The 27,105-nt window shown below is 53.8% G+C and overlaps 1 protein-coding gene across 1 annotated transcript; it reads right to left on the bottom strand.

Annotated features, from left to right (window-relative positions):
* Nucleotides 1–538: 538 nt before the first annotated feature.
* nyap1 (neuronal tyrosine phosphorylated phosphoinositide-3-kinase adaptor 1) lies at nucleotides 539–25,735 on the bottom strand. The gene is made up of 7 exons (XM_029247382.1): nucleotides 24,989–25,735; nucleotides 12,332–12,587; nucleotides 7,049–7,428; nucleotides 5,067–6,737; nucleotides 4,659–4,889; nucleotides 4,013–4,116; nucleotides 539–2,109 (listed from the first exon to the last, which is right to left on the bottom strand). The coding sequence occupies exons 2-7, from the start codon at nucleotides 12,517–12,519 to the stop codon at nucleotides 1,708–1,710; spliced, it is 2,976 nt and encodes a 991-aa protein (XP_029103215.1). The 5' UTR covers nucleotides 12,520–12,587; nucleotides 24,989–25,735; the 3' UTR covers nucleotides 539–1,707.
* Between the last annotated feature and the right edge of the window lie 1,370 nt (nucleotides 25,736–27,105).

The raw sequence follows: 27,105 nt of genomic DNA, 5'->3' as shown, positions 1-27,105 counted from the left end.
GCTGACAGAGGAACTGGACTAAACATGACATTTTTCAGCTGTCTGTTAAAATAATTGTAAAAAACAAGTGTACTGTACTGAATATAGAGTAGTAAAACATTTTGCACAAAAAAATTGTATGTACAATGTGTAGCAGAGTTTGAACTCATCTCGGCGTGACAGCCATCGAACCCGAACACCGTCACAACACCTCTGTTAACATTTCTGCTGTGCCGCAGAAACGGTGAGAAAATGTTGTAAATGTGTAAACATATTGATTATGCTCAATATTTGGTGATTCATTTCTCTTCTTTTCCTTCAGATGATGTGTCGTATTAAAAGACACTTATAAAGAAATGTTCATCGGGATGTGTGGCTCTAGGTAACTGATTATGAAGGCTTGGCCGTACACGTGAAGAAAGGTTCTAGTTCCGAAACCTCTCCTCACACTCCTCAAATCCCACCCCCCCCCCCCCCCCAAAAAAAAAAGCTATGCTTTATTTCTAACATCCAGATCTTTTTTTGCTTGAGCAAAATTATCAGCTACCCCCCCCCCCCCCCAACCCCACCCTGCCCCGCCCCGTCCCAGCACACATGTTTCACTGTCCCACTCAATGAAACACTGTTCACAAAACGACAAGGGAGCAAACACTCGTCCCGGAGCTCTCCATCGAAACAACTCTGCACCTGCGCTCTGTTCGTGTTCAAGAGTCGCGCTAACTGGAGACTTTTGGCAACTTTGTACAAAAAATTAAATCTAAACACTATTCAAAAGCACTTGTTTCCCTTTCTTTTGTAACTGGCAGTTGTGTGTGTGTGTGTGTGTGTGTGTGTGTTTGTGTGTGTCTGTGTTGTTGTTGTTCGCCTGGGGATTTCCCTCCACATGCCACCGGCCGGGTGATGCTGGCTGAGCGGTGCCATGGAGCCCTTGTGCAGAGTGGTTGTCAGCCCGGACCTTGGGCCGCTGAACTGAAGTGGAACGCATGAAGCCGAACACGACGCCTTCCTCCAGGCCACACCTCCTCTTCTTCCTCCTCCTCCTCTTCCTCCTCAGTATCTTTGGACCCTCATTGATTCCGCCTTGGTTTGTAGCAGCAGGAAATATAGAGTAGATAGGTTTATAAAAAGGAGGTCTGGCAGGCCGAGGTCCGCGGTCGGAACCCAGCTGGTCAACAGCAGGACGGTTCTGGCTCATTCCCGTCTTCTCTGGTTACCCTGGTCACTTCCTGGTATTTCCCCTTCTTACTCCAATTTCTGTCTCTGCCCCTCTATGACATGGTCCGGCCTTCACCACCGGAACCTCTGTCCCCCCAGAGGACGTGTCCCCGAAGTGACACCGCCTCCAAGAGACTCTCTGGAGAACTTGCTCTAGGTCCAGGAGGTGTGTTTTGTGCGTGCGTCGTTTACGCACCGATACGTCCCCCCTGACCATTTTCCATCTTATCTCAGGTTCCCAAAGCCTCAGAGGTCACGTCTCCTTTGGGCCACGCCTATTGGCGACAGGCACCATGCACCCTAGGGCACCGGCATCCTAGTCATGTGCTCACGGTCTCTCCAGGCCCTCTTGGTGTCTTGGCCCCACCCCCTCCTGTCCATCAGCTCTGGGAAGAACCACCTGTTTGGTTAGTTGATTGAGCTTGTTTCTGGCTGTGTGGGTTGCTCACTCCTGTCTCTACCTCGCTCATCTCTCCGCCCCACCTTGTCACCCTCCCCCCAGCTGAGCTCCCCTTAGATGGAGGTGTCCCAGAGCACCGCCGGCGGCTGGCAGGGCGGCGTTCCTGTCTTGCGGGGCTCGGGGGTCCGTCTCCAACTCGGCAGGATGGGCATGCTGTCCTGTTTGCAGAGGCTGCGGTCTGGGCGCCGGTGAGCCTTGATCTCCTTGCACAGGCAACGCTTCCGCTCGATCACCTCCAGCAGCTTCCCATCCCTCTGTGCCTGACCGAGCGAGGAGGTGGCACCCCCGCTGGTGGTAGACTGGCACTGCGCCAGCTGGGCCAGCTGCTGGTACTGCAGCTGCAGACGGAGCTGCTGCTGCAACTGCTGCTGGTGCAGCTGCAGCTGCAGCTGTTGGTGGGACAGGGTTGGCGCGCAGGCCGGGAGAGGCTGGGCATGGGCCTGGGGGGTGGGTGGCTGGGTGGGGCACAGAGGAGATGTAGTTTAGGAGAGCAGTTCATCACACCGATGTGCTTGTTACACAGGGACAGGCTGTGGGGCCCAGCGGAAGAAGAAGGGAAATGAAGATGCGACATGGATGACGTGGGACGCTGGAGACACTCGGAACAGGAGAGACACACAGGACGCGACTAAAACACACACCGCGTTGCAGCAGAGGAGAGCATAGCCAAGCAAATACATGGGCGGCGCTACAGGAGCGTTCCACTTGTCTTACCTCACTCTGCACCACCAAGCGCTCAGCAGAACTAGCAAGACACCACGAGGACGGATCCTATGAGACGCGTCAACCCAGACGGTATAAACGCTACGGACGCTCCGCACCTGAGAGTTGCGCGCTCCACCACCTCCGACCACACGGGGGCGTGGCTATACGCCGAGAAAGCAGCACAAGAAGAGCGGTGCAACCGAGCAGAGGTGCGATTTGGTTAGAAAAGGGATCCGAAGTCTTTATAAAGGTGATCTGAACCACGGCAGGGCCAGCCCTCCGTTTCCCTATGCCCAGGGTGTGCGGTCAGCACTTTCGGGGTACAAAGTGCAGCTGTACACGTTCAGAGGCACACCTGGGATCACGTGATACTGCGTTTGCCCCACGGACACAAAGAGGAGGGAGAGTCGCAGGAAGGTATTTGACGGGGACCGTGAGAGCGCATCAACACCACGGCGGACGCTGCTCCCTCTTCCACCAGGAGGTGGCGTTCCCTTTTCCCACAGGCTGCCGTTTCGTAGGAAGGTCAAAGCCGGCAGGCGGCCGTCTCCACGATGTGCGCTCTCGCTGTGTCAGCGCGCTCCTTTGGCAGCGAGTCGCTGCTGCGGCCATGAGCGGCGGCGCTCAAAGGGCCCTTTGTGCCCTTTTTTATTCTGCCTGCAGTCATCGCCGCACCAGAATCCACCTGCGTTCATCATGACTTTAGCTGCTGAACGATGCTTCGCTAGCAGGGCTCCTACAGCTAGACCTCATCACAGAACTTAAAAATACCATATTAAAATGTAGGTAAATGCATTCAGAAATAATACCGCAATATGGGTATCTTTTACTCTACTGCTTAAATTATTGGGGCAGCACAGCAACTAGGGCTGCTGCCTTTGGACTTGAAGGGCTTGGGTCTGAATGTCATCTCTTGCTGTAGTACCCTTGATTACCCAATTATCATCACCCTTAATCGATGCAGTAAAAATTACTCTACTGTACGAATGAGCTTCCCTTTGCAAGCTGCTTTGGAGGAAAGCGTCCGATAAATTAAGACATTTTTATTTTTTTTTACTCGGATCAGAATGGATTACCAGCCCACAAAAGGTGTCTGGTTCCACACACTGTCCCAGGTAAAAATTTCTCCATTCGTCATTTCCGACAATTAAAATCTTTATTCAATAAATAAGTACCTAAAAAACTCTCATGCCAAAATAAAATATAAAATAAAACAATAAAATCAATAAAACCAACTAATATGAGGACTGCACGACAAGACCTTTAAAACACTAAAAGACATACCCAAAGGCTTAACACCATAAATAACTAATAATAAATAATATAAATGAAGAAATGTGAGACTCCGAGTCCATTTCTGGGTCCACAGGAAGAACTGCGGATACCAGGTATGCAGTACGCAGCCGAACCGGCGCTGAACCGCGGTGGGAACGTTCATACCGCCCAGCTGCGCTTCACAGAGGGGTCCAGTCCAGCTTTAAGTAACCACACATCAGGTAATAACGCTTCACCTGCTCACTGCATTTTACTGTAAAAATTCACTCCGCTGCAGGACTCTGCAGCCTCAGCGCATTTTCACACTTGAGCTGTAACTGTAAGTGGCACGGGGAAGCACCCCCCCCGGTGGCCCAACACACGCACAAACGGACGTACCTGGCCCAGGGCTTCTCGTGGGGGTAGGCTGCACTGGCGGTGCACGTTCCCGCCCCCCTGGCGCACCCCAGAGGTGGAGGCGGAGCGACCCAGGCGCCCCAGCTCTACAAGGCCGGGATACACACACAAAAACACGCAAGCACATCATACACGATCACAGATGTTGTGGTCGATTTTTGTGGTCAAACTTAACACCAGTGTAGTGGGGACCATCTGAGACTGTGTGTGTGTGTGTGTGTGTGTGTGTATGAGGAGATGGTGAAACCATAGAGAACCACGATTCTAACCGAGCTGATCCCGCCTGTCCTCTTTTTTCAACATTTTACTTAAGAACACAAATTAAGCATTCAGAATTAGGAATTCAACATGAATTAAAATGTAGATAAGAGCTTAAAATTTAACGGGGATCTGAACTTGGAGTTTAAATTTTGATCAGATTTTGGAACCAGATTTAAAGTTTGGATGTGGACGTGATTCTGAATTTGACTTCGTAATTGCAATTTTGATTGGAGGCTCAGTTTGGGTCTCAGTGAGGATTTAAGTTTCGATCAGCTTCTCCATCGGTGCTTCAGTTTGAATTTAAAGTTTAACTGGAATTCAGATTTGGGTTTCAATTCCACCACGATCCCTCGGGTCATTATCTCACCTCCGTTCCGATGGCAGGCAGGGAAGGTCTGACAGGGCAAGGGCAGCCCGGATCGTGCCAGGGACCGTGTCTCAGAGCTCCGCCCCATGGCTCCAGTGCCCTCGCTGGCCACACCTCCTGAGCCAGACCCACCTCCAGACCACACGGGAATACCAGAGTGCTGCGCTCGGTCCTCTTTGTCCGCACGGGTCGAGGCATCGGAGCTGCCGTTCCACACCTGGGTGTCCTCCTCTGATGGTGGGAAGCGAGGAACAGAAAGGGGGAGGAAGGGGGAAGAGAGAGAGCAGGAAGAAGAGCACTCTACTCGCACACATCACTGTTATTATTATACAGTTCTGGGTAAGAGAGATGGTGCAAAAACTGAGGTCACAACCCCCCCATGGCACATTCATCGCTCCCACCACTCACTGTCAGTCTCTCTGCTGCCGTGGCTGAAAGACATCTTCCGCTGCATGGGCCAGAAGGAGGCATCGTCTGGGGAGCCCCCGTCCCGAGAGAGGCTCCCACCTTTGCCCTGCAGAGCCGAAGCAGCCGAGCTGCCCTTAGGTGCAGGGTCGCTCCCGCTGGCCGGCTGGGGGGATTGCGCCTGGCCGCCCGCCCGCAGGCTGTCGTAGGCCGGAGGCCTCCTGAGTCCGGCCGAGGGGTAGGTCCACAGCAGGGGGCTGTCGGACGGTGGGGGGCGGTAGGCGGGCAGGGCGTGGTACAGCGGGGCGTGGGAGTGCCCGAGCAAGGGTCGTGACGACGAGCGCTGAGTCGAGCCGGAGGAGGTGGAAGGGGCCGGCGCCGGGGAAGGTGTGCTGCTTGTGCTGATCTTGGCGGCACCAGTGCTGGGGGTCGGGGTAGGCGTGGTCTGGGATGCGGCGTTGGCTGGAGTGCCCGTCTCCCGCTCTCGATCCCGCTTGTCGGACTTCAGGAGGAAGCCCACACTCTTGCCCTCCTTTCCTCCGGCTGGAGTCTGTGTCTGCGCCGAGGCCTGGGAGCCGAGCTTCATGCTGTGGGAGGTGGGTAGCTCCTTCTCGGGCCGCCGGTAGTGGTGGTAGTGGGAGGGAGGCCGGTGCGAGTGGTGGTGGGGGTAGTGGGAGGAGGCGGATTGCGAGGAAGGGGGCAGGGGGGTGGAGTGGCTGCGGGCACGTAGCCCTGGGGCGGGGCCTAGCAGGGCCTCCTTCCTGTCTGCCTGCCGCTCCGTGGGTGCCCCCCCACCAGGCAAGGACTCCTTGGCCCCCAGCTGCAGGACGGGGAGCTTGGAGCCGGCGGAGGCCGAGGAGGAGGAGGAGGGGGCGGCGGCAGCGGTGCTGGGCGGAGGCGGCAGGCTGGACGAACCCTGAATGCTGACGGTGGCCAGTTTGGAAGCCCCAGCCTTGAGCTGAGCTCCGACTCCACTTGACGCTGCCGCAGGTTGTGGAAAGGCCAGCAGGGGGGGCCGGTGCTGCAGCAGGTTGGGGAACGGTGCCGGGATCTTGTTGCTGGAGTCCGACTGCGTTTTGCTCCCCGGGAGAAGGAAGGGGGTGGGAGCGCGGGGTGGCTGGGGGCTCGAGGACAGCAGCGGCAGAATCGGTGTGGACGAAGAGGAGGATGGCAAAGGGGAGGAGTGCGAGATGGAGACGGTGGCTTTGGGTTTCGAGTGCGAGGAAGAGGAGGACGAGGAAGGGTGAGGCAGGGGCGAGGAAGAGCAGGGCGTGACGGCTGGGTGCGCCGGCTTGGCCGACCTGGGCTTCTCGTGCTTGGGCGGGAGGCGGGCGCGGGGCTCAGCCTCGTCTAGCAGGGGGTACTTCATCTCCTCGTATATGGCCTCGCTCTGGTCGGAATCCGAGTCAGGGGTGGAAGCGGCGGCGGGCGTGGCCGGGTGGGGCGTGGCGGTGCAGCTTTCCCGCGAAAACACCTGCCCCACCATCTCGATGTAAACGGGCTCGTCCTCGGCGTCCTCGTCCGGCGTGGGCCGGGGCTGGGGTGTGGGTGTGGGTGGAGGCGGGACGCGGGGCGGCGGGGGGTCAAAGCTCAGCTGGGTGTTGGGGCTCCGTTTGGGCTTCAGGGGCGGCACCTTGCGGCCCAGCGGCTCCCCGGAGTCGGACTTGTTCATGGCTTCGGAGGGCAGAGAGAACAGAGAAAGAGTCGGTGTCTCGTTTCCCGCTGTGGAACAATCATGGGGATAATTCTGTCCAACGCAAGGTAATCCCAAGGTATTGTGCGTGAGAGAAACTGTGCTGCAATGTGTCTCGCAAGAAAGCGAATATTGTCATATGATATCAGTATGATTTACTGTCCAGTGTATGAGAGTTATTTGTACTCTGACAACTGACCACTGAACCCCCATCAACCCACTGACTACCGAGTGAAGGAACAAAAGGGGGCATGTTTCCCCCGCCCTCTCCGGCAGCCCCGCCCCCTCTCACCACTTCTCTTGTCCGCATGCTGCCCAGGCGGCTGCGAAGGGGGCGGGGGCGGAGGAGCCTCTTTCGGGGACCCCGTGCTCCGGGGGTCCGCCGGTGAGCTGAGGCGAGTGCTGGGGTGGCGCTTGGGCTTGGCTGGGGGGCGGCGGTCGGCGGGAGCGGAGGCAGGCGCGGTGGGCGGCGGCCCACGGTCGGGGAAGTCCCCGTTCTCCAGGCCGACCGAGTGGCAGGACTGGGAGCGTGGAGCCATGGCCGAGGCACAGGGCCTGGGGGAGAGGTCCTGCGAGGCCGGCATGGTAAGGAAGCCCATCCTGAAGTGACGCCGGAAGGAAGCGAGGTCGCGCACCTTGCCCACCGTGGCCGAAGAGTCCTTGCTGCCCGAGCTGAGTGTGACAGAGGGGTGGGAAGAGGAAGGGGGTCCCAGTTTTACTGTGAATTTCAAAGAGACAAAGGGGCGCAACTACAACAGCTGCGGGGAACAGGGCAAAACGCAGAGAGACTGAAGGGAAACAGGGTAAAACACTGAGGTTAGATGGGAAGAGGATAAGAGGTGCAGCTCCCGGTAAAAACGTTGGCAGTATCAGTGCGTGAAAATATCCATTGTGAGACAAAATGCTCATGTGTAGTGGACATAAACTTAGAGAATAAAAAAATCAGATATATCTGTGTGTGCGTATGCGTGTGTGTCAGAGAAAGAAAGAAGACAAGGGAGAGAAAGAGAGAGAGAGAGAGAGAGAATGCATGGCTGTGGGAGTGTGTGGGTACATCCGTGTTTGTTTGCAAGCGTGGGAGTGCGTGTGAGAGGGTTTGTCAGGGTGTATTTGTGTGTGTGTGCGTGCGTGCCTGAGGCTATTTTCAGAAACTCACGTCCACACCAGCGTCTCCACACCTGCAAACACCACATGTGCATCAGACAGCGTAACTGAGGAACGACAGAGCTCTGGAAGAGCCCCAGGGACGCCCTGGTGCTGAAGGTGTCGATGGTGCGAGGGCATTCCCAGGTGATGCCATCGCACCGAACGTGCCACCTGCGGACCCCACAGCAGTGCCGACCGCCATCAGGATCCCATTATCTCAGGAGAGATGTATGGTTCGGAACACATTACCAGTCCACCCCCACTGCAGAGCTCCAATTACCGCCGATCGTCCATAACACCCAGACTGCCTGCCAGGGAGTTCTCTAGAACACCTTTAGCCTGTGTGTGCTGCAGTGGAGTAAAAGTGTGTCAGTGGGTCTTTTACACCGAAACTCCCACGGCCTCCTGCACACCCCCCAGCAGCTCTGCCCCCGCTCTCTGTATCTCTCTCTCTCGCTCTCTCTCCCCATCTGTGTCTCTCCTTTCCCTCCCAGATCCCTCAATGTACCGAACGGAGACAGAGAGGTGGAGTGAGTCAGCGGGGCGGCTTGCAGCTCCTCCCCTTCCCCTGACACCCTCCAACACCGCCGCAATGATCCCTCCAGATCCCAGCATCCCCTGCTCCCCCCAGTCTGCTCCTGGCACAGACGAACCCTGACAGACATTCATTCTACCCCCCCGCCGCCCCCGCCCATCACCACCCCACCAAAAAAACACTCAAAAGCTCATTAATTCTCCCACATTCTGTTTCACCCCATCACTCGAGCTGCTGCAGCTGTTGCCACGGCAACCAGCAAACCTCTGTCGAAGACTCCACACCTTTCTCACACGCATGCACACGCACACACACACACACACACACACACACACACACACACACACACACACACACAGAGGGATGCATACACACCTCTGCCTGCCTTCATTAAAAGGGTTTTTGCATAAATGCGGCCGACCACCGATGAAACGCAGCCCATCCCCCACTACGCTTCATTGTTCTTGAGACAGACATGAATGGAGTTGCGCAGCGGAGAAGCACTACGAGACGCATTCAAACACAGCCATCATGCAGCGATTAATCTGCTCTGATTTATGGGGCCCAGCACACATTAGACACGGTCACGGTTTGATTCACAACTAGATACACTCATCTTCCCTTTATGTATTATGAGCTCAGAAAATGGCAAAAAAAAAAAATCCCAGCCGATATTTTTAGCAGCCCCGCGGTGCGATGCGTAACGATGACCCCCGGCTGTTCCCATGAAGCAGGGCTTCCGGAAAGTCACTGACAGTGATGTCAGCCGCCCAGTCTCTTCGTTTAGCTGGACGAGTGAGTCACACCCACCGACGTCCAACATCCCGGCGGCGACTGGCACCCGAACTTCCCTCCCCTAGGTGTGCGACGCACAGTGAAAAATATCCGCGGGCCAAGTCAGACGCGTTCCCGCCCACGTGTCCGCCCACGGACGCCGCAGAGACGTCACAATGGTGATGAGAGAGGGATGCGACACGCAGAGAAGCAGGCCGGTTCGCGAGCAACCTGGTGCAGCTGTAAACACTATGCGTCTAGCTGCTTTTAGTTGTGTTCTGATGAACACGAGGAGTGCGATACGCCAAAAACACACGCGTGTGCACAGACACCATCGAGTCCTCACCCGGTATGTCGGAACACGAGCGCAAGGCACCTCCTAGGATTTTAAAGAAGTTTTTTTTTTGCTTGCATATCCAGTGAATACAAACAAATGAGGAGAAAATCTGAGCTCTCATGGTTTTAGGCCACGCTAACACTGAAGACGTAACAGAGCAACAGGAGAGGTCCATAGAGCAGAATCCACCCCCCGTCGCTCTAGAGTCAAACGGGTCGCATCCAAAAGGGCCAGGAAACGAGCCTCTCTCCCTCTGAGCGGCTGCACCAGCAGGAGCGTGAGGTCGAGGTGCCGCTCAGGGACTGAGCGAGGAACTGGAAACCTGCAGGGTCGAATCACGGGAGGGTCCCTGCCGATTTACCCTAGAGCGAAATATGCACCCCAAACGGCTTTGGAAAAATATGAAACACACACACACACACACACACACACACACACACACACACACATTTTCTGAACCGCTTGTCCCATACGGGGTCGCGGGGAACCGGAGCCTAACCCGGCAACTCAGGGAGTAAGGCCGGAGGGGGAGGGGACACACCCAGGATGGGACGCCAGTCCATCGCAAGGCACCCCAAGTGGGACTTGAACCCCAGACCCACTGGAGGGTAGGACCCGGTCCAACCCACTGCGCCACCGCACCCCCCTAAAAATATGAAATAAATACATAAATAAAGAATATTTATTAAAAGAAAAACAAAAATATAGAGGCATGTAAACATGCGGCTGAGCAGCAGAACAACTATAAACAGAAAGGATGGGGCAAACAGCGTCGGCACAAGGTCATCGAGCTGAAGGAATCACGGAAAGGCAGAAAAATCGAGGGAGAGAGAAGGAGGAAAGGATGAATGAAACCACGTGATCCGTGCAGTCAGCCCCGGGAGCAGAGCGCCAGCGTCGGAGAGGCTGCCCGGGCTTCCTGTCGGAGGCGGAAGGGAAGCGGTGCGTGGGCGCCACAGAACGCACTCTGAAATGAGCTCTTCGTGTGCGAGACGTGCCTGTTCCTGTGGCTCTGAGTCACCGCGCTCATTTCCAGGCCACGCCGAATACGTAACGCATGTCGATCGGCGGGGCGCGGAGAGCACACATCCACGTGTACGTGGGGTCCGGATGTGACGTGGGATCTCCAGCTTATTCGCCCGAAACATGTGACCACCTCAATTACCTGGAATGAACAAAAGGACCTTCATGAAAGAGAACCAAGTTAAAGCTCCATCGCTCGAGAAGTGTATTTACCGTACGTTCAGTACGAATGTGTGTGTTTGTACATTGCCCCGTATGGATGTACCAGGACCTGCTCACCCTAACGAAACACAGGCCGTCTTCCCTGGCCTCGCATCATCCTCAGCTCCGCGATCGATGCCAAACGAGTCCCTGCATAAAATGTGAGCAGTAAAAGAGCTCCAGCTGAGATACGAGATGTAAGCGGCGCCTCTTCTCTGCTCACGCTAACGGTCGCGATTCTGTTTTTATTCGCAGAGAAAGTACTGCTGGTGAACTTCAATTGGAGCGTTTACCGGGCTGCCGGGGTTCTGTCTCAGCCAATCTAAGTGAACTCCCAAATGGACGCGTTTTTTTTTGCCTTCCCTCAGCCCTCCCACACTTGAGCGCGGCACTGCTGCGCCAGGTTCACTTGCAGCGCGGTAAAAAGGGCGTGCAAATCCTGCGGAGAAACCGAGGGGACCCTCTACGAGAAGAACTACTTCGAGAGTCCGACCACAGCCTCCCGTTAAGAGTCCGGGAAGCGCTGGGCATCGAGGCCAGGCGGGATGTTTGTCCCTCTGGACGAATAGCAATACCGGACACGTGTGCGACCCCTCAATAGTTGACTTATCCGCAAGAAGTCGGGGCGTACAGGACAGACAGGGTCTCAGGCAGCTTTGGCGCATAGTGATGCAGTGCGTCAACAACGTGCGCTGGTAGAAACGGGGTCAGGACCACTGTGCCTGAGACCTGGAAGCAAACCAAGATTGCGTCCTTGATTCGAGACCAGGACCCTCGAATAAGAGACCCAAAACCACTGCATCCGCCGTAGGTCGCTATACGACGCAGGGCACCAGAGCGTTCGCGAAGTTGCGGTCGAGGACTTAATTGATCTCGACAAACTCGGCTCACGACCAGGTTGTGACGCCAGAGGTCACCCGGGGGTTGCAGGTGCACTGGGGGAAAAAAGTGACACAAATTAATCCCTGATTTATGTAGCTGGCAGGGCTACAGCAAACCCGTGGTTGAGAAATTCCTGTCACCTCGTGCTGCACCTACACCGGGTTCAGGGCTCGGTGTCCCTCCAGGCCTCAGACCCTCCCAGCGCCGGAACATCGCTCCTTCCCGACCGCAGAACAAACCCGAGCTGAGACCGTCTGCCCTTGCGAGCGGCAAAGGGTCTCTGCCACCGCAGCCCATTACCATGACCAGGCCCGAACGCAGACCATGCTGAACGGCAGTCCTTCCAAAGAGCCCGGCAACAGCGAGAAGAGCAGGAACATCCAGCCGGCTCCTTCTCACGTCGAACAGTCGCCATTTTGATGCCGCAAAGCGGCGACGAGGTGAACGGCTCTCATACGGTGCACTTCTCCGACGCCACAGCAACACTCACAATTTTTCAGTCGCTCGGGTGAGGGACTCCAGCTGAGCTTCGCTTACGGTTACTTTACTGCCATTAACAGGGTGCGGCCGCTGCTTTGTCCGCGCTACGCTAAACGCATATATAAGCTCGATTAACGAAGTGTCCAGGTAGCCCCGCCCCCTGGCTTTCCAGTAGCCAATGAGCATTCACCTCTCACCTCTTCTTGGTGCTATCGGAGTCTCTGTGCCTCCAGTCCAGCCGGCTCTTGCGGTAGAGGAGGTTCATGTCGCCGTGGGGACTTCCCCCCTCGCGGCCAATCACAGCGCAGTGCAGCTTTTTGCCCCTCCTCTCAATGTCACGCAGGAAATGCTCCACCGCCACATCCTGGGCGGAGCCAGAGCTCATCGTATAGAGGCCAGTCAGAAGAGGGAAGGTGGAGGGCTTTCACACGACTCCCCGCCCGAATCAAGACCCTGCAAATAAAAGTAGAAGACTTAATGTTAATAGACTCTTAGTGTAAAGAGCTCTGTGATGAAGGATTTTATTAATCTCTCCTTTGAGGTTCCTAAGACATATAAACGATGACAGAGGACACTTCCACACTACCTAACATATTCACACAGTGGGTTTTATGATTTTCTTCTTCCCACTACTAACAGTAGCTATAATTCTTGTTCAGTTCACAAGTACCCAGTATTTGGTGTTATTTTCCAGAAGTGGCAACAACAGAAGGATTTAAACACACAACCATCACATTCGATGCTGGGAACTAAGAACAGCTTGGGCAAAGGTAGTACAAGCTGTATATTAACAGGCTGCTTTAAATAAGCATTTACCTCAGCCAGATTTCCAAATGCACCCCAACCACATTGGGCCATCTGGCAAATGTTCTTCAGCGTGATCCACACAAGTAATACACACCGTTTTGTGGAGAAGAAAAGCGACTGCGCTTTGGCCTCCAGCCCCTAGGGGGCGGTAATTCTCTCAGTAACAACCCAGACATTATGGCAGGCGGCACACAGATGTTCCTGCAGCTGAGGACCACCCTGTGTGAGCCTGATCGCAGAGCGAGCGTTACATAACCGATGACACTCGCTAACAGTTGTCTTATCGCACCATGTTGGGTTCCTCCTAGTGGCACGGGTGCGAGGAAGCGTGGGCTCTTGGGATTGTTGTCACTGTTTGTTCTCCCATTTTCGTGATGGCGCCTCGGGGAAATAAAAGCCGTCCTATGCTGAATAATTTGAGCATCGCAGTCAGCATCATACACCGATCAGCCACAACGTTAAAACCACTGGCAGGTGACGCGAATAACATTGATTATCTCGTTACAATGACACCTGTCACAAGGTGGGATATATTAGGCAGCAAGTGAACAGTCGGTTCTTTTATTCATGGAAGCAGGAAAAACGGGCAAATTTGAGGATCTGAGTGACTTTGACAAGGGCTAAAGTGTGATGGCTAGATGGCAGTCAGAGCATCTCCAAAACTGCAGGTCTTGTAGGGTGTTCCCAGCATGCAGTGGTCAGTACCTACCAAAAGTGGTCCAAGGAAGGACAACCGGTGAACCGGCGACAGGGTCATGGGCGCCCAAGGCTCACTGATGCGCGTGGGGAGCGAAGACTAGTCCCTCCAGTCCGATCCCACAGAAGAGTTACTGTAGCACAAATTGCTGAAAACCTTAATGCTGCTCATGACAGAAAAGTGTCGGAACACAGCGCATCGCAGCTTGCTGCCTATGGGGCTGCGTAGCCGCAGACCGGTCAGAGTGGCCATGCTGACACGTGAGCGCCAGAACCGGACCATGGAGCAATGGAAGAAGGTGGGCCGGTCTCATGAATCACATTTTCTTTGAGATCGTGTGGACGGCTGGGTTCGCGTGCATTGTTTACCCGGGGAAGAGATGGCAGCAGGATGCACTAGGAGAAGGCGGCAAACCGGTGGATGCTAGTGCGATGCTCTGGCCAACGTTCTGCTTGGAATCCTTGGGTCCTGGCATTCGTGTGGATGTTGTTTTGATACGTAGCATCTACCAAAAGATGGTTGCAGACCCATGTACACCCCTTTGTGGCAATGGTATTCCCTGATGGCAGTGGCCCTGCCACACTGCAAAAATCGTTCAGGAATGGTTTGAGGACCATGACAAAGAGTTCAAGGTATTGACTTGGCCTTTAAATTCCCCAGATCTCAATCTGATCAAGCATCTGTGGGATGTGCTGGAAAAACTAGTCCAATCCATGGAGGCCCCAACTTGCTGAACTTAAAGGATCTGCTGCTAACGTCTTGGTGCCAGATACCACAGGACACCTGCAGAGGTCTTGTGGAGTCCATGTTTCGACGGGTCAGAGCTGTTTTGGCGGCATGAGGGGGACCTACACGCTATTAGGCAGGGGGTTTTAATGTTGTGGCTGATCAGTATATATGGTGTGATAAGGTCAGGTCTAGTAGCGCTGGTGTTCCAGTGTTGTACACACACACACACACACACACACACACACACACACACACACACACACACACACACACACACAGCTACCTGCAGTGCAAGCGGGAGCAGACAGCAGCCAGCAGAGAGCAGCAGCTCTGGAGCCAGCCATTAGTTTGTATGATTAATCAAAATACAGGCAGTGCAACGACAGGAGACGATGACTGGTATTAACTGGCAAAATGGAGGGTTTCTCCTCCTGGGAGGATAAGCAAATGCTTCTAACCAACACCTGGATACCAAATTCCATCATCAAAAACAACAACTGTTTGTCCCAAGTGGCATCATGGTGAACCAAAGCCTAACCTGGCAACACAGGGCACACAGCTGAAGGAGGAAGGGACACACCCAGGACAGGACCCCAGTCCATCACCAGGGACCTCAAGCAGGGCTCAGACCGCAGACTTGCCACTCAGCAGGCACTGGCTAAACCCACAGCACCACCAACCCAAATTATTATTACTTTGTTGCACAGTGGCACCCCCCATACATTTACTCATTTAGCTGATGCTTTTCTCCAAAGTGACTTACAGTGTTGGGGTTGGAGTTATTTACCCATTTACACAGCTGGGTAATTTTACTGGAACAGGTTAGGGTAAGTACCTTGCTCAAGGCTACTACAGCCAGAGGTGAGGCTCAAACCTGTGACCTTTGGTCCAAAGGCAGAAGCTCTAACCACTACACTACCAGCTGTCATGGGGCCTGTTATGGTGAGTTGCCACATTCTCCCTGTATTCTTGTGTGTTTCCTCTAGGTGCTCTGGTTTCCTCACATAGTCCAAACACGTGACAAACTGGTGACTCTCAACCGCCTGTAGTGTAAATGTGTGTGTATGTGTGTGTGTGAGATTGCTCCGTGATGGACTGGCATCCCGCCCAGCATGTACCCTTCGTCACACCCTGTGTTTCCAGGAATAGACTCTGCATCACTGTGACCCTGCACTGGACAGCCAGTTATTGGTGAGTAATGGATGGACAGATTCTTATAAATACTTTTGCTACTTCCGTTACTTTGTGTTCATGACACGGTCACACAGTTTCACATGTCAATAATGCACTAACGTGACATTTAGAAAAACAAGAACCTTGACCGGCACCACTGACCTACCTGGTAACTGCACCTACTGCCTCTTTATTCTATGCGGCAGGAGTGTTTTCTCCACGCTTTAAATGACATTCTGCACCACTCTACTCAGACCCTCCTCGAGCGTACAACCCAGACACCACAATTCCATACACACGAGATCCAGAGCAAAACGCAGCAGAACGATCATCTGACTCCACTAAAAATGGCCATCGACCATAAAGGCCCAGAATGCAGCGCTATCACCCCTCCCCAGCTGAGCACCCAAAAGAAAACAATCAAACCCGGGGCAGTAATGCATAAAACTAATTCCTTAAAATGCACCAAAGCCCCGAGTGGACATTTTTGCACAAAGAGACTCAGTGTGAGTGACTGCCAGAACGTTTCTTATTTGACCCCCTAAAGATAACAAGATTACCGAAAGTGCACCGCGCTGAGAGTAGGCGTGCTCATGGACGGACACACACACACACACGCACGCACGCACACACGCACACATGCACACACGCACGCAGAGAGATAGAAGAAATGCTGAATCCCCAAGGACGGCAAGCCTCTTAACACAGCAACGTGGGGATGAAGGGAGAATAAACCTCAATAATATTTACATATTTCAACTTCAGCTGCTTCTGAACAGAGACGCTAAAAGGTATCGGACCGGTTCATTCGCATGAACAGCTAGGAATTATGGGACAGGCTGCGCGCATGACCCCTCCAGCTCCAAATCACAGGCTTTTAATAAAAATACCGTATTTATGGCCCGAGTACATTGGGGATTTCACTTTCCGAGGCTTTAGAGTGCGATCAGTGATCTCCTACAGGTTTCGCTTTCTATCATGTGGCTTCCTGAGCTTCTGAGCCAATGGAGCAGAAGTTTAGGGAGAAGCCAAGTATTCTGAGTATGAACATATATAAATATAGATACATTAATATTGACTACATATATAGGATTAAATCACTCTCTCTCATCCCCACATGGGGAGGTGTGCGTGTCTTCCTCAAGCTCGGGTTCTATACCAGAGGCCTTGGAGTCTGAGAGTGCTGCGCAGCATCTCAGCTGTTCCTAGGACTCTTCTGGACAGAGACTTCAGATGTTGTTCCCAGAATCTGCAGGAGCCACTGTCCCAGTTTGGGGATTACAGCCCCGAGTGCTCCTATTACCACTGGGACCACACTTCACCTTCCACATCCTTAGTGTGGATGTTGGTCTTGTGCTCATCCCTAGTTCCCCACACATGGTGCATGTAACCCCTCTCCTTGGGTCTGCTGTTATAGTAGCACTCCATCAATTCCATGTTCTCAGTCTGTGTCCATGAATGTCTTGTTCCAGTAGCCCACTTGTCATCAGGTTGTCCCGGTTCCCCAACACCCGACACGGACTTTGCAACGTCCGAGCCAGTATGGCTTCGGTTACGTGGCTTTCGTATAGCATTAGAAGTCTAAGCCTGGAGACTCTTACTGGAGGCTTGCCTTGACTGGGATTCAAACCCCGATCTCCTGCGACAAAGTTGGTGACACTACATCTAAGTATATAGATGCTATATATATGAACAGCATCCTATATCTAGGGTCCTCTACTAGCACCCTATATATGTATATAGGACCCATCATTCAAGCACGACTGTCTGTATGCCTATATATATACACACACACACACACACACACACACACACACACACACACACACACACACACACATATATATACACACATATATACATGCAACAGGATAGATATACTGTATATATATCCTGATGCATAAATATAAAGAGCATTTCCTTCTTTGCCAAACTTTGTTTTCCAGAATGGCATCAGTCACTCCTCTCATAATTATCGCTATATGTTACATATTTCTATTGTGGTATGTCAAGTCAATCTGCCGTGAAGCGTGTAGCGCGGGCCCCCTGCGCTTGGCCGAGCCGACAGCTGACACGCGGAGCTCCTCGGTCACGTCTCCCTGCCCGTCTCCCTCCCCGTCTCCCGCTCTGCCCTCGGCCTCCGTCCTTCTGCCGCTTTCAGAGGAGGTTCCTGTGCGGGAGAGGGACCCTGTCTGTGGCCTGCAGTGCGCTGTCGCTATGGCACTCCTCTCATCAGCGCAGCGCCACGCTACGGTTCTGCTCGCTGCCCCCCCCAAACACACTCCCTGGCCCCAACGGCCTGGCTGGCGCTCCCGTGTCCTCACACAATGGCTGGCTGATATGGAGCGGGGTGGCGCAGCTGAATGAGTCGCGGTCAGGCAGGAAGTGTGCGCGGGTGCGAGTGGGCGGGACACCAGGAGGCGCCCTCATGAATGGAAGGGCAGCATTAAAAGAGGAGCATCGGAACAGAGGGATGGAGATAAACAACGGAGAGAGAGAGAGAGAGTGAGAGAGAGAGAGAGAGAGAGAGAGAGAGGGAGGGAGAGGCACAGACACTCAGAAATAGAAAGAACAGAAAGAAGGAAGCGAGGAGATGGAGGGAGAGCCGTGTAGACAGGAGGGAGAGCTGCAGGATGAGGAGGATGAGGAGGAGGGAGGGAGACAGACAGAAAGGAGATAGGGGAGGTGGGGAAGGGAGGAGGGATGCGAATGCACGTCTCTCACACCCGCCGCTCTGCATGTGTGTGCGCGCATATGTGTGTGTGGTCTCCTAGCAACACCGCCGGCCGCCTGCCTCCCTCCCTGCCTCGGCGGGTGTCTGTCTCTGTGCCCGCGCGCCACACCAACTCAGAGATTAACACACCGAGGCTGTCGTGGTATTTGAGCGCTCGGGAAACGCTGAACGTAGAGAGACGGAGACAGAGGGACGGGAAGGACGTCGTGTCTGAGACGCAGTCCTGCTGATGCTGGCCTGCTGCCATCTCGTTGTTGTTGTTCTCCAAAACACGTGTGTGTGCGTGCTGCAGGGATGCAGGTGTGTTCTGTTGCGCTGACAGATGAGCACAGATACTGGTAAGCACAGAGTACCTTGGCCAGGTACTGAGGAGTGTTATTTGCAGCTCTTTGGGCTTTACCACGGTACCGCACCTGTCTCAGTGTCTGTGAGCCACACACGGTGGTTCGCTGCTGGTTCTGGTACCGATCCGACACGAGCGTCTTACAGGGTTCCGGACCGAAAGGAGAGTAAGAGCCAGGGGGCCGGGACACCCAGAGGGCGGAGACGGTGTGGAGTTACGCGTGCGCGCACACGCACACACACACACACACACACACACACACACACACACACACACACACACGCATACACACACAAATAATTTGGAGGAGCAGCCCAGCTAACACACCCTCGCTGACCGTCTCCCGAGTCTCCATCTTCCTGGCAACACTGATTATTCACACGTACAGCAATCTGGGATATTAGGTAACCTTCCCAGAGCATTGTGGGAACATTACGGCAACACCAGCACGCTGTGTACCAGACGCGCGCGCACACACACACACACACACACACACACACACACACACACACACACACACACAGACCACTGGGGCAGCAGAAACACATATTCCTACACACAGTGTCTGCCACAGTGTTACAGAAGTAATACAGCAACACGAGGGGACAATAAACATGAAAAATTATTATTACTTGTGGCGAGACAGGGCAGGTTCAGGGACAGGAGTGGTTCCATAATAGGAAAGGCGCTTAAAGAACAGCAGTGTGAGCTGGAGCTGGAGTCAGCGAGATGCCCGAGAGCCTGTGTCACAATACATACGACACCCAAGAGCAAAACAGTGGGAAACAAACACATATACAGACATATTCATAAATATACAGATGAATATACTGTATATAGACAGACAGAGACCTGACAATTTCATGAGTGTATGAATCTTTACATTAAATAATTCATAATGGAAAACACTGTTTTTGTGTATTTCTCACCCACCGAAGACGTGAGCGTCTGCGGGTGCGAATCGCAAACGCCCCACAACTTTTCGATGAGCTACAGAAACACACCATCACTGGGGTCCAAGGGCTCCAGTCCATCGCTCTCCCCGTACTCCTCACCAGCATTCATGCGGTCATCGAAATGTGTGCGCGCGTGTGTGACATCGCAGCGCATGGAGGTGTCGAGCAAGTCGCACACATCACATGCAACAACAAATACGCAGCAAGAGGGAACATTTGGCTCCATCCTCAGACTATCCGAACGCTTTATCGGCGTGTCCAAACACGGGTGCTCGTGTCCCAAACGTGCTCGTGTCACGGAAGCAGGAGGTATATAGAGACACACGGACAGACGACTCGTCTCCACTTGTGTAAAGGAAAAAACGACAAATTTCGCTTTTGTCTGACTATTGTTATGTAGATGAGACATCTGTCACATGTCCATGGGTGTGTGTTCGTGTGTGTGTGTGTGTGTGTGTGTGTGTGTGTGAGAGAGCGAATCCAGCAGCACTGCCAGCGGTGGCACTGCAGCTCCCTCTCTCTCCCTCTCTCTGCTCAGGAAGAGCTCCATCCCTCCATCCCTTCATTCCTCCCTCCCTCCCTCCCTCCCTCCATCCCAACCCATCCAAGTGCAGTCTGCAAGCTGACGAACTCAATGACCTCCCTCTCCAGCAAACTCCCCCTCCCTCCACCACACCCCCCACACACCCCCACCGTCGTCCCCACGTGCCCTTGGCTCCAGCATCCTCCTCCGCTGGAATCTGCAGTAACCAAGGTGACACGGTTCCGCCCAGCAGACATAAACAGTGACTGGCTGACAAACGGCGTGTCTCTCTCTCTCTCTCTCTCTCTCTCTCTCTCTCTCTCTCTCTCAAACACACTAACACACACAGACACACACACACACACTTATACGCACAGACACACACACACGTGCGCGCGCACACACAGAAGTATCGACTCGGAGAATCCCTCCCTGCGATAGCCATGGTGGACCCCCCCCCTCCCCGAGACACTGCTGATCCGACACCTCCCACTGCAGCAGGGCTCTGCAGCAGCAGCACATGCAGCACTGTGCCGCCTGCGCCACATGGCAGGACTGACGGCCCCTTGTGCCCCCCGTGCCCCGCCCACCCCCGCCCCGGGCCACACACCGTCTGTTCGGCGTGACTGAAACCATCACCTGGCATGCAGGTGAACAGCAGCACCATGACTGAAATGGCACACTGCACCATCGTGCCATCACAGTGTGTGTGTGTGTGTGTGTGTGTGTGTCTGTCCAAGAGAAGAGATGTCGTCTTATTAACCACCCCGTTTCCTGTGTTATTAGGTGAATATTTACCAAGCAAGTGGGCAAATCCTAATTAACCCTCCTAGGAAAGAAAGGGCTCCTTCGCGACAGCAGATGTGACCGATGTGTGTGTGCCGTGTCCCGGGTTCGACTGCGCTCCGCTTCCCCCGCGCGGTCTCGCTGCTAGCAGTTACGCGGCCAAGAGCTTCGTTTGCGACACACATCCCGTTTAAAGCCACCGAATACATTTTTCACAGGACATCTTGTCTCGGTGACTGCGAGCAACCCGAACATGAATGGATGACACCGCGTCAGTGGGAGTATTGGTGAAAAACAGAGCGGTGCAGTGAAGACGTCCACCTGTACCGCGGTAACCCGCCTGTAGCTGCTTTTAACCCATTAAATAAATGAGCACTTGTGAAATTATATTTGCATATATTCAAATAACTGATGCTTTTCTCCAAAGGCCCTTACAGGGTGCTCCCAGCTCGAATCCCCACCGAATCCGTGTTTGACCACGTTCACCTCGGACGAACGCTACGGCCCAAAGCGGGTGCAGATGACACAGGCTTTGGCAATAGATAAGAGAAAGAGCGGGTTAGTCAGCACACCGTGGTACATCACACCAACGTTTCACTACATTTACCACATTACGCCAAGCCGTGCTGCTGGCTGCCGGGACTGAAGCCAAAGTCCTTCCGGAAAATAACGCGTTCCTGCCCGTTTCCAAATGCACCGATCGCTCGACGGTGCTGCCGTTCCCGAGGAGGAACCTGGGAAAGACGTCACGACAGCGCACACTGTCTCCAAGGTCTGTTCGGTGCTACGGGCCCAAGTGGTCACGGTGGACTGATCCCAGGATACTTTTCTGTCAGTGGTTACAGTATGTGAGGCCTCTTCGGAGGGTGTGTGAGGTGTGTGATGGCTTTACTGCAAGGCCAACCTGCCCCGTCCTGAATTGAACTTAGTCTCTTCACTGTGTGGTTATCATGTGTTTCACACGACAGCATGCGTGTACCGTGCGCAATAACAACACAATAACACACACTCCATACTGACATTGCAGGGCTCAATGTGAGACTTCATCAGTACTTGGTACTCACTGCTGGTCACCCAGCGGTCCCCAGTCCTCGGCATGACCATAGCAGTACTCGGTAGGTCACCCCAGCAGTACTCAGTATTCAGGATGAGACAACTAGCAGCAGTCAGTATGGGACCCCCAGTAGTACTTGGTACTCAGTTTGGGTCCCTAGCAATACTCAATACTCAGTCTGACTGCAGCAGTACTTAGTACTCAGTGTGGGAGCCCAGCAGTATTCAGTACTCTATGTGTGACCACAGTGACCCCTGCTCCAATCTTTTTCCTTTTTCCTCTCTTCCTCCTCTCCCTCTTTCTGTTCTCCTCCTTTTCTTTTTGTCTCCTCCTTCTCATGCTTTCTTAGCTTTTCTCAAAATAGCTTCCAATGCCCAAAAACGGACCACCACAGATATTCTCGAGATGACTTTACAGTATCATGAAAGCCCCCAGCCGCTGCTACCAGGCGGGTCTCCCCTTTCAGCCCAGTGCTTCCACAGAGCAGCGTTCAGGGGCACTTGGTCACCCTGCTCATGAACCTCCGGCAAGGTCAGCAGTCACATCACATCACATGAACCCCAGCACGCCGGAGCGGCTGTGGCATAGAGCCTGCAGTGCACCGCTGCCGCCAGCAGGGGTTGCTTGTGAGCAGGTGATTTTCTGCCACTGGCCGTCAAAGGCGCCACGTGGGCCACAGTGCCATGGAGGGGGTCCTCTCCTGGAACCAAGGGGGTCTGCGTGACGCTGAGCATCCGGGGAGCGCTGGGGAGATGTCCACTTGGCCGAACGGGTCCAACACTTCATCAAAACTCGCACCCGGCTGTGAAGGAGCCGCGAAAACCTGGCTGTTAATGTCACAGACGATTACCGGTTTCCTAGCGACGCAGCCGCACTCTGCCATTCCATATTTGGAAGCGGCACCTGTGTGCAGAAAGGCTTCCTCCGCTATTGTTTTCACAAAGAATTACTCACGACTCCATCCTCATCGCATCTCGCCGAGAACCGCGAATCCCGTGTCCTTGACGGGGCCCTTCGCTGAAGGCACGGGTTGGCCGGCCGGCCAACAGGAAACCTCCGCTTGGTAATTTATTCGCAACAGTCAAGTAAGATCCTGCAGCACATTCAGCAGGAGAAGAGAACACGACTCTTCGGAACGTCTTTCCATTCCATTTGTATTTGCGCGCGTGTGCGTTTGCTTTCCTCACCGCGGCCAAATCTGCGGCACACAGCAGCGAGTGTTTCAACCGACTCACGATGACACTGAAAGTACACGCCTAAAACCCCAATCCAGCGCCTTTTATAGCAGACACTTCACTCCTTTCCATCAGTACACTTAACCAGTGAATGTTTCATAATTGATCTGGTGCGAATGATCAGTGTCCTTTCATAGCCACTCACCTCAGTAAAGCAAAAATAATGTAAAGTAAGGTACAAGATGGAGCAAAATGGTTCCAGCATGACAACATCAATTCAGTAACAAAAGCAACTGCTGTTGTACCGAAATCTCCGGGTGCACTTCATATATGGCCTGGTTAAATAATCACTGGAACTACGTTTGACAGCCTGGAACTGACTGATGACAGTTTTAAAGAGTCCAGATCTTCTCTGAGCATCATCGCACCCATCAGTATAGTGACGGCCAACGGGAACACGGCACCGGAACACAAGCAACAGAAATACATTATCGGCACTCCAGTAACACACCTTTACAGCAAACTACTGGCACACACATTATGAGAATATTATGAAAATATCAGTATGAGCGCAACTTCAAAACCCTCACCGTGTACCACGTAAAGCCATCATACATGCAGCACAATTGAATCCGAAGACTCTCCTGTGTGAAGGAGTCCCAAGGTTTGAGCCCTGTTGTCGATTCATGTGAGGCTTGGGGGAAATCGACACACACACAGCTGCACAGATACCATGAAAAGGTTCCTCATCGCATATCTGGATTTATATCTACATCCTCTTTGGTGGTGCCACCCTTGACAAAACACACACACACACACACACACACACACACCTCAGCAGCACTATTACAAAGCAGTACTCCATGTCACCTCACCTGAGATGAACGGTGGAGTGACAATGTAGCACTGGGTCTTCTCGGCACAGCCTTCATGAGGGAGATCGATGAAATCCTGACATTGTGTGTGTGTGTTTGTCTGGAGGCACGCTGATCTGCTCCTTCCACTATGGCAGTAGACTGAGACAAGGCTGGAGGCACGAGTCTGTGAGCGGCCCCCCCACCCAGCCGCCCGCCCACCCGCCGACCGACCGACCGACCGAGGTGCCCGTACCCTGCAGTACACTAGATGCTGAGGCAGTGTCACACACACAACGCGGGACATTAATAACACACGAAACGCTCTGAAGACGCCGTGTGGACAGTTAACGCATCATCACTGGTGGAAATAGTGGAGCCGATTGTATGGACGCAGGCAGCAGGGCCAGCAGTGATACACGACGGACCACAGTAGACAGTGTACACACCTTCAGCGTGTGTACACACTGCCCCTGTCCCCCAGTGCAGACACACTGAGGCAGGACCACCTGGACACACTGCCTTTACACACACACACACAGTCCGCACACTGCAGAATACAAACATATCAGCAAAAGGAACACACACACACACACACACACACACACCACGCCTGTGCTTGGACCGGCAGACACCACCCATACATACATACATAGTAGCACTGAGGAAAACACTCAAGAGCCAACAAACCGTCGCATCAGCTAGTAATGTAGCAATTCTTTATCCATGATTCCATGAGAAGCTGGTATCGATCACCACGCCGCCGTTCACTGCACTTCACCTGGGATCATGTAGCAGGAAGGCAGCAGGGCGCCGGACAGCGCTCCGATCATGTCGATCGATCACCAATCAATGAGTCCATCAATGAGCAATCGGTCAATCAATCAGCCAACCCCCCCGCCGCCTTCATTCTGCCCGATTTCAACAACGGATCAAATTTTATTGTGCAGCTAAACTTGCTCCTGTCGCGCGAACTACTGTGTGATGTGCGCAGTGGGGGGGCGGTGGGAACGCGGCGCTCACCTGCTCTCCGGGCGCGAGGTGCCGCCTCCCCGCCGCTGTCCGCGCGCACCCGAACACGCTAACACACGACACGGTAACACGGTGACAGCGTCCCTCCGAGCCGTGGTGCCACAGCAGCAGCAGGGTGTGGGTTTCAGACCCAGCCGGCGCGGGAGCGCGCAGTCCGCCCTTCGCTCCGCGTCTCCAGACAAACGGTGAAGATGCTGAAGATGCTGAAGATGCTGATGATGCGGCAGCCGAAGCCGGAACGAGCGGAACGGAAGGCGCCTCCTCGAGCTGTTTACACCGATCGCGAGCGTTGCCCTCTACCGCTGACAGGACACTCGAACACAAGGCTGCATCACAGCAATCGTGGACATGACATTTAATGTCCCTTTTTGTCCTTTTCCTGCCCTCGATCACAGGTGCGACGTCCTCTCGGGGCTGCGGTGGAAATCCACGGTGCGATTCATCGCGACGTTTTTTTGTTTTTCTTGAAAAAATACCCTCCCCCCCAAAAAATGATTCATTCACAAATAACAGATGATACGAAATGATGATGATGATGATGACAATGATGATGATGATGATAACAAGGAGCCCGGGACGTTCCCGAGTCCCGACGCAGCCTCACATCGCCACCGCGCGGGATGTCGCACGGCCGCGCGCTCACACAGCGCTCTCCGCCTTCATATCGCCCTGGATGTCGCGGTTGTGCGTCCTCGTGCTGCTCGGACCCGGAGCTCGGCGGAGGACCCCCCCCCCCTCCTCCTCCTCCTCCTCCTCCTCCACCCACCCGAACTGCGCGTGCACGCTGCGTGACTCCTGACGTCGCACGGCGCGCTCCTGCCGGTTGCCCTGTCCGAAAACCAAACACGCGTCCGATCCCTATTTATAGACGTTCATATACGCGTGTGTGCGTATGTGTGTGTTTGTGTGGGTGAACGACGATAATATGTGAGAAATGCAGTTGCGTTTTTTGACGTTTTGCCCCCCCCCCCAGTGGGCTGCCCTTGCCCTCATCCAGGGTATTTTCAGGGTATTTTCATTTTTCGGACCCTGCCCATGGCATGCCGGTGTATGACAGACGTGCGCGAAAAAACACATCAGTGGAAATGCTGCATATACACGTAATGATGATCCAGAAACGACTGAAATACACATGTAATAGCGCGCAGCTCAGATTTGGCCACAGATCATATACGAACATGTAGGTATGACGGGTTTTTTTCTGGGGTTTTACTGTCCTGCACATTTTACATGGGTGTTTGCTGAGAGCAGCCGGTGCCGCTGCAGCGCACGGGACAAACAGCCCTTTGGAAACACTGCTCACAGTGTGCCGGGTGTGGGGGGGCTCACCCTTCCCCCATGTGTTACAGTGCTCAGATAAGTGAATGACTCTAGGGATTTTACTGTAGTGTATCTAACAGTGTAAATCACTGTGGTGTCTCAAAGGTGTCACGTAAGTACTTAATTATCACTGTATGTCACACAGGTGAATACAGGTGAGTCTTTGTCTCCTCATTCTCTTTCCAGGAGAGGAACCCCAAACCTACACTGATGTGAAACGTGCCAACTGGACCTATGTTTGACGCTGCCACAGGCGCTCAGTTCTGGCGAAGGCGCTCCTCCCCGCGGCAGTCCAACGGGAGGGCCGGTCCTGGCTCTGCACACGGGGGCAGAGGACAGTGTTTCATCACCAGAACTGGGATTGCCGTAAACTGCCTCGGTTGTGTCGCTGAGGTTCCCCCGTCAGTCGCCCTCTGCTTCTTCTGCTTCGCGGCCCTTTTTCTGCTCAGCCTACGGTGCGGGTTCGAGCCAAAGTCACCGCCAGCCTCAAAGAGTGACCGTTGCGTTCCCGTAACCCACTTAAATTATACAGCTCACGGTGGTCTGCTTTGAGATGTTACTCAAGTAACAAAGGAGAAGTGGTGGGAATCGGGTCGATTTACAACGTTTCCGGACTCGGTGGACATCTTCTAAGAATTATGGATTCTAGGGAAGAGGTTTTGACAAGAGAACTGTACAGGGTGCTGAATTACCCATCTGTGAAGTGAGTGCGACGTACTACAAAGTGGCCAGCAGGGCCAACGTCTCCATAAGAATCTAACCGAGTGCAGCCGTCACACACTGACCGG

The sequence above is a fragment of the Scleropages formosus genome, chromosome 21 (genome assembly GCF_900964775.1).
Source record: "Scleropages formosus chromosome 21, fSclFor1.1, whole genome shotgun sequence".
Lineage (NCBI taxonomy): Eukaryota > Metazoa > Chordata > Actinopteri > Osteoglossiformes > Osteoglossidae > Scleropages > Scleropages formosus.
The sequence above is the reverse complement of the archived record's forward strand: the minus strand, read 5'-3'. Positions and strand labels throughout refer to the sequence as shown.